Source organism: Phaseolus vulgaris, chromosome 2 (assembly GCF_051622355.1).
Source record: "Phaseolus vulgaris cultivar YP4 chromosome 2, ASM5162235v1, whole genome shotgun sequence".
NCBI classification, from domain to species: domain Eukaryota; kingdom Viridiplantae; phylum Streptophyta; class Magnoliopsida; order Fabales; family Fabaceae; genus Phaseolus; species Phaseolus vulgaris.
In genome coordinates, this window is record NC_143499.1 from 33,482,752 (window position 1) to 33,494,895 (window position 12,144).

At 32.1% G+C, this 12,144-nt stretch overlaps 2 protein-coding genes and 2 long non-coding RNA genes across 5 annotated transcripts; 2 read left to right on the top strand and 2 right to left on the bottom strand.

Annotated features, from left to right (window-relative positions):
* Positions 1-390, top strand: LOC137817157 (secreted RxLR effector protein 161-like). The gene has a single exon (XM_068620407.1). The coding sequence runs from the start codon at positions 1-3 to the stop codon at positions 388-390; it is 390 nt and encodes a 129-aa protein (XP_068476508.1).
* A 997-nt stretch (positions 391-1,387) lies between these two features.
* On the bottom strand, positions 1,388-8,320 carry LOC137817155 (uncharacterized). Of its 2 annotated transcripts, XR_016519040.1 has the most exons (3): positions 8,088-8,308; positions 7,916-7,984; positions 1,388-1,554 (listed from the first exon to the last, which is right to left on the bottom strand). It is a non-coding gene; the product is annotated as an uncharacterized LOC137817155 (long non-coding RNA). The 2 variants fall into 2 exon arrangements; XR_011081928.2 differs by lacking the exon at positions 1,388-1,554 and having other exon boundaries at positions 7,719-7,984; positions 8,088-8,320.
* On the bottom strand, positions 2,797-5,645 carry LOC137817154 (non-specific lipid transfer protein GPI-anchored 29). The gene is made up of 2 exons (XM_068620404.2): positions 5,125-5,645; positions 2,797-3,172 (listed from the first exon to the last, which is right to left on the bottom strand). The coding sequence occupies exons 1-2, from the start codon at positions 5,576-5,578 to the stop codon at positions 2,925-2,927; spliced, it is 702 nt and encodes a 233-aa protein (XP_068476505.1). The 5' UTR covers positions 5,579-5,645; the 3' UTR covers positions 2,797-2,924.
* On the top strand, positions 5,567-7,029 carry LOC150029123 (uncharacterized). Its single transcript, XR_016518658.1, has 2 exons — positions 5,567-5,631; positions 6,667-7,029. It is a non-coding gene; the product is annotated as an uncharacterized LOC150029123 (long non-coding RNA).
* Positions 8,321-12,144: the final 3,824 nt, after the last annotated feature.

Here is a 12,144-nt window from a genome sequence, read left to right on the forward strand (position 1 = left end):
ATGGATAAATGTTCAGCATATCCTGTTCCAATACAGAAAGGAGACAAATTTAGTCTCATGCAATGTCCAAAGAATGTTTTGGAACAAAAACAAATGGATAATATCTTTTATACATTTGTTGTTGGGAGTTTGATGTATGCTCAAACATGTAGAAGGTCAGATATTAGCTTTGCAGTTGGTATGCTTGGTAGATATCAACATGATCCAGGATTGGATCATTGGAAAGCTGCAAAGAAAGTTTTAAGATACTCACAAGGGACAAAGAATCACATGCTTACGTATAGGAAATCTGATCATCTTGAGGTGATTGGATATACAGATTCAGATTTTGTTGGTTGTATGGATACAAGAAAGTCCACATTTGGTTATGTGTATCTTTTAGCCGGATGAGTGATTCCATGAAAAAGTGTGAAGTAGTCAGTCATTGCTGCATCCACCATGGAGGCTGAATTTGTGGCATGCTTTGAGGCCACAGTTCAGGTTAATTGGTTGCGAAATTTTATTTCAGGACTTGGATTTGTTAATAGTATTGTCAAGACGTTGAGAATTTATTGTGAAAATTTCACAGATGTCTTCTTTTCTAAAAACAACAAGTATTCGAAAGGTGCTAAGCATATGGAATTAAAATACTTTGATGTTAAAGAGAAAGTTCAAAAACATAGAGTGTCAATAAAACATATTAGCACTGATTTTATGATTGCTGACCCTTTAACAAAAGGGTTACCGTCCAAAATATTTACTGGTCATGTTGAGAATATGGACATTATGTATACTAGTGAGTGATGAATGTATGATGATATACTAGTACATGGAAGAAAACATGTTGATTAAATGACATGTAAGTGCCCTGACTCTTATTATTTATGTATCATTGATTTTGATTGATGATAAAACCAATTTACGTAAGACCTTTCAATGTGTGTGTATTATATTTTATGTAATTATTAAATCATGAAAGTATTATACTCATATGAGTCAAGTGGGAAAATGTTAGAAAACTATGTAAATTAATTTTATAATGTGAATCATATGAAATAGATTTTGGGTTTTGAGTCTGAATATTATTTAATAAAATGAAAGACGCATTGATTAATGTGAGAAGTTATATATATATATATATATATATATATATATACTATAATACCTAATGAAAACCTAATTTGGTGGAGATTGGAAAAGAATAAAAATAGGGTTTTGTCTCTGCAAAGAAGGTTGTATCATTGTTGATCATCAATAAAAGGTGTGACAAGAACACAATTGTCAAGAGATAGATTGAGAAAATGAGATTAAAGAATCTACTGACATAGAGACTCTCATGGATCAATGTAAGTGTCTATCTCTATTATAATTGAATATGATATGTGAGAATCATAATTTATAAGATTCTTAAGATAATGATGTGCATTATTTATTATTTATCACGATAAGCTTTTGATTTTACACAATCAGCAGCAGCATACAAAATTGATTGAGCTACACAGTTTGCCAACATAAGTAATATGTCCCATAGTCCCCCACCAGTCCTTGATTTTGTGCTTCCATTCATATTACAGCCTATAATCACACACAGAAACAGAGAAATGAATGTATGTGAGACTCCAAACTTCATTTTAACTTAAGAATATCATTGTGTATGGTTGGGTTTGCAGTTGCTGGACAGTTACACCATGCTAGTTATAATAGAATTGGAAGTCCTTTTGAATTGGATTGTCTTCCAACAACTGTGTTTGGGTTCCTCCAAGGTTAATGTCCATAGTCAGCTAACCTGCATCTAATGTCTTTGCAAAACAGCACCTCGTTAAAGTCAACACCCACTCCCTTTCGTTTTAGTTCTAAAGCAATACGTTCATTCTCAAGCTTCAACTTTTCCAACTCCTATGGTTTTACTAAGTATAATTATGTAGTGCTACTAGTGGTTTAATTTAATGAGCAAGTGGGCGCTTGGGTTGGTTTTAAACATAAAATTAAGTCAATCACAGAGTTTAACACGGATTGATACTTATTAATTTACTAACAAATCTGTTATCAATTATTATTATGCAATAATCATAGCATGCTTGGAGAGATTAACACATTACTATGATATTATGATAAGCATAAAGCGCATAAATTATGATATTCTCTTTAATTTAGAAAAAAAAAATTATGACTTTAACGGGATAAATATAAAAAAAATTATGATTCTTTTATTCAAACTCCAAAACTTGTGAAACATGTATGAAGACCCTGGCACAATTGTGAAGACCCTAACTCATAACCCGCTTTCTTCTATATTAAGGATCACACTCATCACCAAAAAACATAACAGGGTATTGTGTTCTACTGGGTCTTGCAGCATGCCTAGAACCTGTGTGCAACCAAATCTATAGTTGCAAGCCTATGTGTATAGCATATTCCCTTTAAAAGTTTCTATTATTACTTAAAAAAAATGGAAACCGGGAAAAGGAAAAGAAAAATTAAACAGCTATATGTAACAATAATAATAATAATTTCTATAATAATAATAATATCTATAATAATAATATCTGATTTCATATAAACCTCATTCATTCCCGTTAATTTTTTTTTTCTTAACTTATTATTTAATAAGAAATATTTATATTAATTTTAACATTACACTTAAAAAAAAGTAGTTTATTAACCTTTATTAATTCAAACAAATCAATCATATGTACCAGTAGATTTACTATCTTTTTATTAAACCAAATCACTTCTGTTTTATTCACTTTATTTCTAAATCAATCCACATTCAACTTATTAATAAATATAGAGAGAGAGAAGACAAGAAACATGAAATGATGCAGACGAAAATGAAGTATGGTGCATGGTGCAAGGTGCAGATTAATAAAGTTGGTCCATGAGTAGCAGTTACTAGGAGTAATAGCAAAAGAGCTACGCCCTTTAAGGAGGTGTTACGAGAGGCATTAGTTAAACGCAGGCATGAGCATTAAATTAATGTTGTGAGAAGAAAATGGAATGGGGAGAAGGAGAATGGCGCAAAGCAGTGCAGCTACGTATGGCGTGAGAGGAGGTGGAAGCATGGTTCCAAAGGAGGCCTTGTGGGTGTCTGAGAGGGGTATTGCAGTTCCCAACGTTGAACTCGAATTAATTTTCAACGAACCATTTCTGAAGATGGCTGCGTCAGGGGAGTTTGGAGATAGACCCAGAAGCTCTGCCAAACTCAAAGCAAAATCAAAGTTATTCTTTTTTACTTAACCTTCTTTTATTTTTAAGAAAATTTAGAGTTTTATTTCTTTCGCTCACTCCATCACTTTAATAGTAACCACCATAAGTTTTTTTTTTTAATTTTTAACTCTTGGTAGTTTTAATAATTTATTGTTATTTCTATAAGACCTTTTCACCAATATAAATTTGTACGCCTAAATTTATAAAATAATGAATGTAATAAGCACGTGTTGGTAGTATAATATTTTTAATCAGATCAATTAATTTTTAGTATTTTTATATAATTATTATAAATGTTAATAAAAAGATTTAAATTAATTTTTAAATTCGTATTTAATTAACTACTAAAATTTTAACTATTATTTTTTTTTTATTTTAAAATTGATAGTTAAAATTTTGATATATAAGTAACTAATTAGATATTAGTTTATAAATTTGTATTAATAATATAAACTATTTTAGATATTAATAAAATTTAATTAATTATTAATTATTTTTTATCTTTAAAATTAGTTTTATTTAACAAATGGTGTTTAAATATTTTTCTATATAATTATATACTAAATTAATAAATACTTTTCTCTTATTACTTTACTTTTATTATAAAACAAATGTCATTAAACAATAAATTAAAAAATAAAAATATAATTTCCTCAATTTTATTAAAACAAGTAATTAAATCATAAATGAGTTAATTTAGTCAAACAAAAACTTCATACTTTTTATGTGTTTTATTTATTTATGTCGAGTTGAAACCAAAACTAAGAATAACTATAATACGAGAATACTTGATTTTTATCGATTAATGTTGACTTAGATGTAATTAATCACTATAACAAAATCATCAAAAAAAATTAATTTTAAATGTAATTAATCATTATAAGAAAATTATTAAATAAAAATTCATTTTAAATCAAAATAATCAATTACTATATTTATAAAATCATTTATATAATAATTTATAAAATAAATAATTATTGATATACAAATTATTTTAAATATTAATAAAAAGTTATAAAATTAATTCTAAATTAGTATTTGATATTAATTTCCAAGATTTTAATTACAGACTACTTTAGATTCTAAATTAATCTCTATTAGTATTTCAAAAATTAATTTAAAATTTAAAATATTAGTTATTAAAACTTATACACCAATTTAAAAATAACTTTATAATTTTTTTAATAATAAAAATTAATTTAAATATCGATAGTTTTTTTTATAAAAATGTCTTCATGTTAGATATCACTATGCAACTTGACATCTCAGTTAGACTGACCTCTCAAGTAACAACAATCATATGTCATTAAATGAAATAAATATTATTAAAAAAATACAAAAATATTTAACTTAATCAATATACAATTAATTATTGTTGTCTTTAAGTTTGATTACCATTTAATAATTGTTTTAGTAATTTTTTTAATAAAAAATAATAATAATAAAATTCAAGTGTACTAGTCCAATCATAGAATAATTTCTCCTACTTTGTTGGAGTTTTGTTAATTAAGTTACACATAGTTACTTTTATAAGTATGCTATATTTAGAGTATGATTAATGCTATATTTGGATTTAGAGTATGATTAATGCTATATTTGGATTTGGAGTATGATTAACAAGTGGATAAAGTAATTAAGGTTCAAGATTTATATTTATATAATGAGTTACTTTATAGAAACTTTATTGTATAACTTATTTGAGTTTTTATTTTAAGTTATATATGTACAAATTGACTTTAACTTATACAATGAAACATTTATTTTTGTTACTCAAATTTTTTTGTATAGATTACTTATCTTTATATAAGTTAAAGTTAACTTGTACATAACTTTAAAGTTTCTGGCAACAGATTTTAATTTCAGTTTTTTTTTTCTTCCAAAAGGTTGTAGCAAAGAGGTTGAAGTAAAAGAAAAGAAAATGGAAATGGAGGAACCTACTAGGACAATTGGTGGTGCTGGCATTCTTCAAGTTACAAGCAGAAGGGAGCTGAAGGAGCCTACCCTCTTGAATGCCCATGCTCTTGGCCTCAGGGATCCCCTTATGCGTCTGCTGGATCGCGAAGCACAGGCACTTGGGATCGCTCTTCTTTATCTCCAACGTCGCCTCGCAGCACTCCTTCGTCGGAACCGCCGCCTGCCCCGTCGCAAAGTTCAGACACGGAATCACTTTCTGCACCAGCAGGTTGCACTCCGCTGCCAAATGTCCTTCCTCCAACGCCCCCACACCCAATACAAAGACCCATAACCACAGCCACATCTCACCCTTCATCGCTCTTCTTCTTTCTTTGGTAATAATAATACGAATGGTTTTGCTTCCTTTTGCTTGGTTGCTAGGGTTTGATGAGTTGATTCGTCTGAAGTAGTAGTAGTAGCAGTGTAAGAGTACGAGCATACGTCTCTATCTCCAATAAATGGTGGCACAGTTGTGCGTGGAGAGTGGGAAGGGTAGGTAGCTATGGACTCCCCATTTACTCTTTACATCATTACTATTTTTAAATTGCACCTAGCTACTACATCCTACTTCTTGCGTGCATATTTAAATTCAGGTACCCTTTCTTGGATGTACCGTGCAATGTGTACATAAAAAGTTGTGGATTTTTTTTATCAAATCGGTGTAATTTTATACATTAATTGGTGATATTAATCAAATTTTTAAAAATATATTAAAATTAATGTAATTTGATTTCAATTAAAGTTGTGTGATTTATATATTTTAGTAATTTTTATAAATTTTACTTATTTCAATTATAAATATCACGTGAAGTTGTATTTTATTGGTAAAAAATTCCAAAGTTAGGTAATTGAAATTCAATATATTTAGCATGATTGGTCTTCCTACTTATGAGAGGACAAGGACTAAATTTCATTTGACAACTTTTTATAATAGTATTTTAAATTACAATAAAATAAATTTAATTAAAATATTAATTTATTGAGTTGTTAATTGAGTATATTTCCTATTTCGTAAATAACATATTTTACAACAACATATTAAGTCGGTTAAATGAAAATCAATGTAAACAAAAATACGGTTATATTTTTGTAAATATTTGACACATATTACACACTATCTAACCGGTGTAATATGTCCTGCTCAGAGCAAACAAAAATGGTTTTTAAAAATTTTATCTCTCGGATTACATATAACATCAATTAGATCGATGAACTAGTGTTATATGTCATTCCAAGATTAAAAAAAATTAAAAGTTTTTAAAAAGAACATATAACATCGGTTCTTTTATACAACCGATGTTATAATTTGAAACATTTAATTATGGGCATTACATATAACACCAGTGTTATATGTAATTTTCAGATTAATTTTTTTTTTAAGTTTTAAAAAAGATATATTACACCAATTATTACTCATAACTGGTGTAATATATGTTTTTACCCTATTTTCTTGGCTTACACTCTCATTCTTCATTCATGTTATTCTCCTAAGTTTTCTTGCTCAAAAGTTCATTTTGCTTCTGTCAGTGTTGTTGCCACTATCGATGCCTCCACTGCTCCCCCCACCATTTCTCTCTTATTTCGTTCTCTTCATCGTGAGAGCATTCACACTGAATAAGATTCTTTCATTCACGCTTCTATACTATTTCGTTGTCACTCTTGTCGTTGCTCTCTTGCCGCCAATGTGGCCGCCACATTGCCTCCATTGCCGCCACAACTTCGTTCACGTTCACGCTCCAGGCTAGTTTTATATTTTTAAATATTTTAATTTTAATTTTAATTATTATGTGATTTACAATTATTTATATAGATAATTAGTTTTATTATATTGTATTTGGAATATAATGTATTATGTTTTAAATTGGGTAATTGTTATATGTTGAACGTCTTGATATTGGATCCGGGGTGATCACCCCCGACAATGTTGAATGTTTTGTTATTGGGTTTAAGGTTTAAGATTTAGTATGTGACTCTGGAACACATATAACATTGGTTAAGAGCCACAACCAGTGTTATATGTGCCTTCTAGAGCACATATTTTTTAATATTTTATTCAGATTTTGGTATATATTACATTGATTTTTAGAATCGATGCTATATGTAATTGACATTTTACATCGTTGAGATCTACATCGGTGATGAAACCGATTTTATATGTCTTCCAAAATCGATGTTATATATGCATTTTCTGCACTAGTGTTTACTAATAACTTTTACGTTATTATATATCATCTCTACAAATAAATTAAAATTATAAAATTGTTTTTTATAAGAGAATTTGACATTACATTTAATTCAAAATATTAATATTTTATATATGTTAGATCCAAGTATATAAAGCATAGAGGGGTCCTAAAAGCATAGAGGCCCAAAACGTTTTCAATATATTTCAATTCCAATAACAGTTTTAAAGGTGGTGGATGTATAGAAAACTGTGTGGCAAATAACAGAACTGCTAGTCCAGCTTAATGGGCCCAGGCTTATTTGGTAAGGAGTGCGAACCTTAATATTGTGGTGGCGAACATTGAAATTAATGGGTCAGCGCACCCAGATTTATTTTCGTAAACACGGTGCAAGTATTAAAAGCATAACATAAATGTATGTGGTGAATTTATTAAACAGAGGGGTCCAAAAAGCCTAAGGGGCCCAAAAAAATTTCAAAGTTCATTATGGCCCTGTCTTTCTGCCCCCATCAACATTCAACAACCAAGTTCCAACACAAACAGAGTTACATACAAACTAAACCCTAACAAGAAATTACAATCAATAAACTCACCTCACGATCTACCCTTGCAACAGTGGCGCCACCAAACTCGCAATTTTGGAATCCTTCTAACTCGTTTCACTTTCCAAATTTATGCAAAACAAATACTTTAACTTGTAAGGGAAATCAAAATATGTATTCACAAAGAAATCCTAAATCCCAAAATCCAAAATTTGGAACTCACCATCCGTAACAATGTCGCCACTGACAGCTGACGAGCTCCCCACGGTTCCGGTCATCGGTTATTGCCTCACCGAAAATCGATTTCACCCACGATGATTTCTCATTTTCTGTTCTCTCACTTACATTTTTTCTGTTTCAACTATACCTCATTACGCCTCAGTTTTCTTTATTCATTCAGTATTTCACAAATTACCGACAGATCCAAAAATCAGATTTTGAATGTATGACATTGAATATCGGTCGACCAGTATCCGTTAAGATTTTTTTAAATAAATGTAATTACTTTTGATGAAGCACCATACACAATAATAAAAAGAAAAATTAACTATCTCTATAAATATTATAATAAGCATGTATAGAATTGTATTTTGGTTTCTTTTCAAGTGTACTTTATAGATGAAACAAAGATACTCTAATTTGTCACACAAGTAAAGACTTTTAAAGCATCTTAAAGGAGCATACATGACCTCCTTAAGTCACCATACTCTCCTTAGTTAACTTTACTAACTAGAGTTATGGTAGTTTAAGGAGCAAGCTACCTTCATCTATAAATACTCTAATTTCCATTCATGTATCTAAATTTGCATATATTGAATGAAGAGTTTAGAACTTGAATACTCATTCTCTGCCAAATCTCTCTTGCTAGTGAGCCTATTAGGCCTAGTGAGCCTAGGGAAGGTTGGCCAAACCTTTTTCCCCTTCATTACACCTTTAATCTCACAAATCCTTGCACTTGATCACCATTTTAGTGCACTTGCTTCCACGTAATTCTGCTGCCACTCCAATTAATCAACCACAAGCTGGGACTGCATTAGGTGGATCAGAGCACATTAAAATCCTTCGATCAAGGTAAGTCAATATTTTTTCTATAAACTTGTGTTCTTCGTGGTTCTTACTTAATTCTTCCATAAATCTTTGATTTCACCGTTTATTTTCATTTTTCATCACTTGTAAATTGTTTCCACCATTTAAAATCAAGTTTTCACCGTTTAAATTTTCTCAAACACTTGTTGTGCTGCTGCCAAACCTCATTGTTCATCACTATTTTCAATTGATTCTTGTATGTTCTTCAAGTTTACTTTGATTTCCACCCTTTATAATCATCCTCTATCGTTTAAAAATAATTTCCACATATTAAAACAACAAATTTTCATTAAGACATTCATCAAACAGTTTCTAGTTAGTTCCACAGCACAACCTCTTATTTTTTCTTCACCATTTTGAATTTTTTGTTGTTGTTTTTATCCATTTGTGTTAAGAAGTGGGTTTTAAGCCTAACTCAACCTCATAAAACCGGCTCAATGAGGTGAAGTTTGGACCCCTTTATATACTATGAAAGGCTTTAATCTCTAGTCGATGTGGGATTTCCAACACACCCCCTCACGCCGAGGCTACCAACTCGTGTGTGGAGATATATGTTATGGGTGGTCCGATAACGGCCCGATGGCGGGTGGCCTGATAAACCCAACAAATACTCGCTAGGATAGACTCAAAATGGCTCTGATACCATATAAGAAAATGATGAAAAATGGTAAGAAGAAGAGATGTTTCTTATTCTCTTATGTGTATGGTTACATCACTTCATGTATAGGAAATATATAGGGAGTTTCTCTCTCCACTTTACAATCTAATTTAGTAGGGATACTAATCATGAGATTCTATCATTATTAAATTAATTGCATATAATTGGGTACAATATCGTACAATATTGCATACAATAATTGCATATAATTTGATAATTATTATTTCCTTAATACTCCCCTCAAGTTGGTAGGTGAAGATCATAAACCCCAACTTGCGTTGTAGCATCAAAAATCGTTTCTTGCCTAGTGCCTTTGTAAAAATATCTGCAAGCTGATACTGTGTCGGTACATATGAATGACTAATTATCCCAGCTTGTAATTTTTCTCGCACAATGCGATAGTCTATCTCAATGTGTTTTGTGCGTTCATGAAATACTGAGTTTGCTGCTATATGTAATGCCGCTTGATTGTCACAGAAAAGTTGAGCTGGCAAGTTACATGGCACATTTAAATTCTGCAACAAATATCGCAACCAAACTATTTCCAAACAAGTATTGGCCATCGCGCGGTATTCTGCTTCCACTGATGATCTTGATACGTTTGTCTGTTTTTTTTTACTTCCATAAGATAATAGAAGAACAAAGAAAAATGCAATACCCAGATACTGATCTCCGAGTTTTCTGACAACCTCCCCAGTCTAAGTCGCAATAAGTTGTCAATGTCAGATTGTTTTCGGATGGCAATAGCAATCCTTGTCTTAGTGATCCTTTGATGTACTTTAGGACTCGAATTGCGGCATCCCAATGAGGTTTCCGTGGATCCTGTATATATTGACTTAGGGTCCGAACCGAAAATGCTATGTCAGGCCGAGTAACTGTGAGGTATATCAGTCGTCCCACGAGTCGCCTGTATTTGATTGGATCCTTTAATAACTCCCCATCGTCTGGTGTGAGTTTTAGGTATTGTTCCATTGGAAGTTTGTCTGGACGAGCACCTGTGAGTCCCGTATCCTGCAAAATATCAAGCACATATTTTCTTTGGGACATGTAAATACCAGCTTTGGAACGGAAAATTCAATCCCTAGAAAATATTTTAGGTCTCCAAGATCTTTAATGCGAAAATGTTGTAATAGACAATCTTTAACACGCTGAATTTCTGTCAAATCATTTCCTGTCAAAAGAATATCATCCACATAAATCAAAAGGGCAGTAAATGATGAGTTATTTTGTCTTGTGAATAAAGAGTAATCTGTCTTGGACTGTTGAAATCCTACAGATTTAATCACATGAGAAAATGTTGAAAACCATGTTCGAGATGCTTGTTTGAGACCATAAAGGGATTTGTTGAGTCGACATACAATGTTCTCCCCCTGTCGATGATGCCCGGGTGGCAAGTCCATGTAAATAATTTCATGCAATGTGCCATGTAAGAAGGCATTTTGCACATCTAGCCGGTGAGTAAACCAATCTCTGGCTGCTGCAATGGTGAGGAGACACCTCAATGTTGTTAATTTTGCTGTTGGTGAACAAGTTTCAGAATAGTCGACACCTTCAATCTGAGTGTACCCCTTTGCGACAAGGCGCGCTTTATATCTGTCGACGTTACCATCTGAGTTGTACTTTATTTTATAGACCCATTTGCATCCGATGGGTTTCTGCCCAGCGGGTAACGGTGTCAAGGTCCACGTTTGATTTAGCTGCAAGGCGGAAAGCTCTTCGTCCATTGCTTTTTGCCAATTTGGATCAAGGATAACTTGAGCATAAGTGCGAGGTTCTTTGGTGGTTGTGATGTTAGCAAGATATGCATTATGTGTAGAACAAAATCGTGAATTAGAAAGAAAATGATGCATAGGATACCTGGTTCCATTCTGCCAGTCTTGGGCAGTGGTTGAATGATTGGCTTGGGATCCGTTACGTAGTCTTGAAGTCAGGAAGGTGAGGTTGATGTGCGACTGGATCGTCGAACAGGAAGGTCGGTTGGAGAAGGTTTGGTAATGGGTGCTAGATTTCTTGGCATGGGAGAAGAAGGTTGGTCTACTAGAGGTTCGAGTGTATTATGACGAGTAGGAGAAGAAGGTTGGTTTGATGGAGGTTCAGGTGCATTGTGACGAGTAGGAGAAGAGAGTTGGTTTGATGGAGGTTCAGGTGTATTGTGACGAGTAGGAGAAGAAGGATGGTTTGATGGAGGTTCAGGTGCATTGTGATGAGTAAGAGAAGAAGATTGATCAAGTAAATGTTGGACAAAAGTGGGTAAGTCAATGTCAATAGTGGGCAAAATACCTTGTAATGGAGGTGAGGATTGTGTATGTCACTGTTGGCAGAATGGGAAAACACTTTCATGGAAGATGACATCTCGACTTGTAAAAAAAGGGCATGCATCTATATCAAATAATTTGTATGCTTTTTGACTGTGAGGATAACCAATGAAGATGCATTGTCGGGCACGCAGATCAAATTTTTGCTTAGGTGAAACAACAGTTGCGTAACAGAGGCAACCAAAAGTTTTTAGGTGAGAAAGTGAAGGTGGTTGATTATA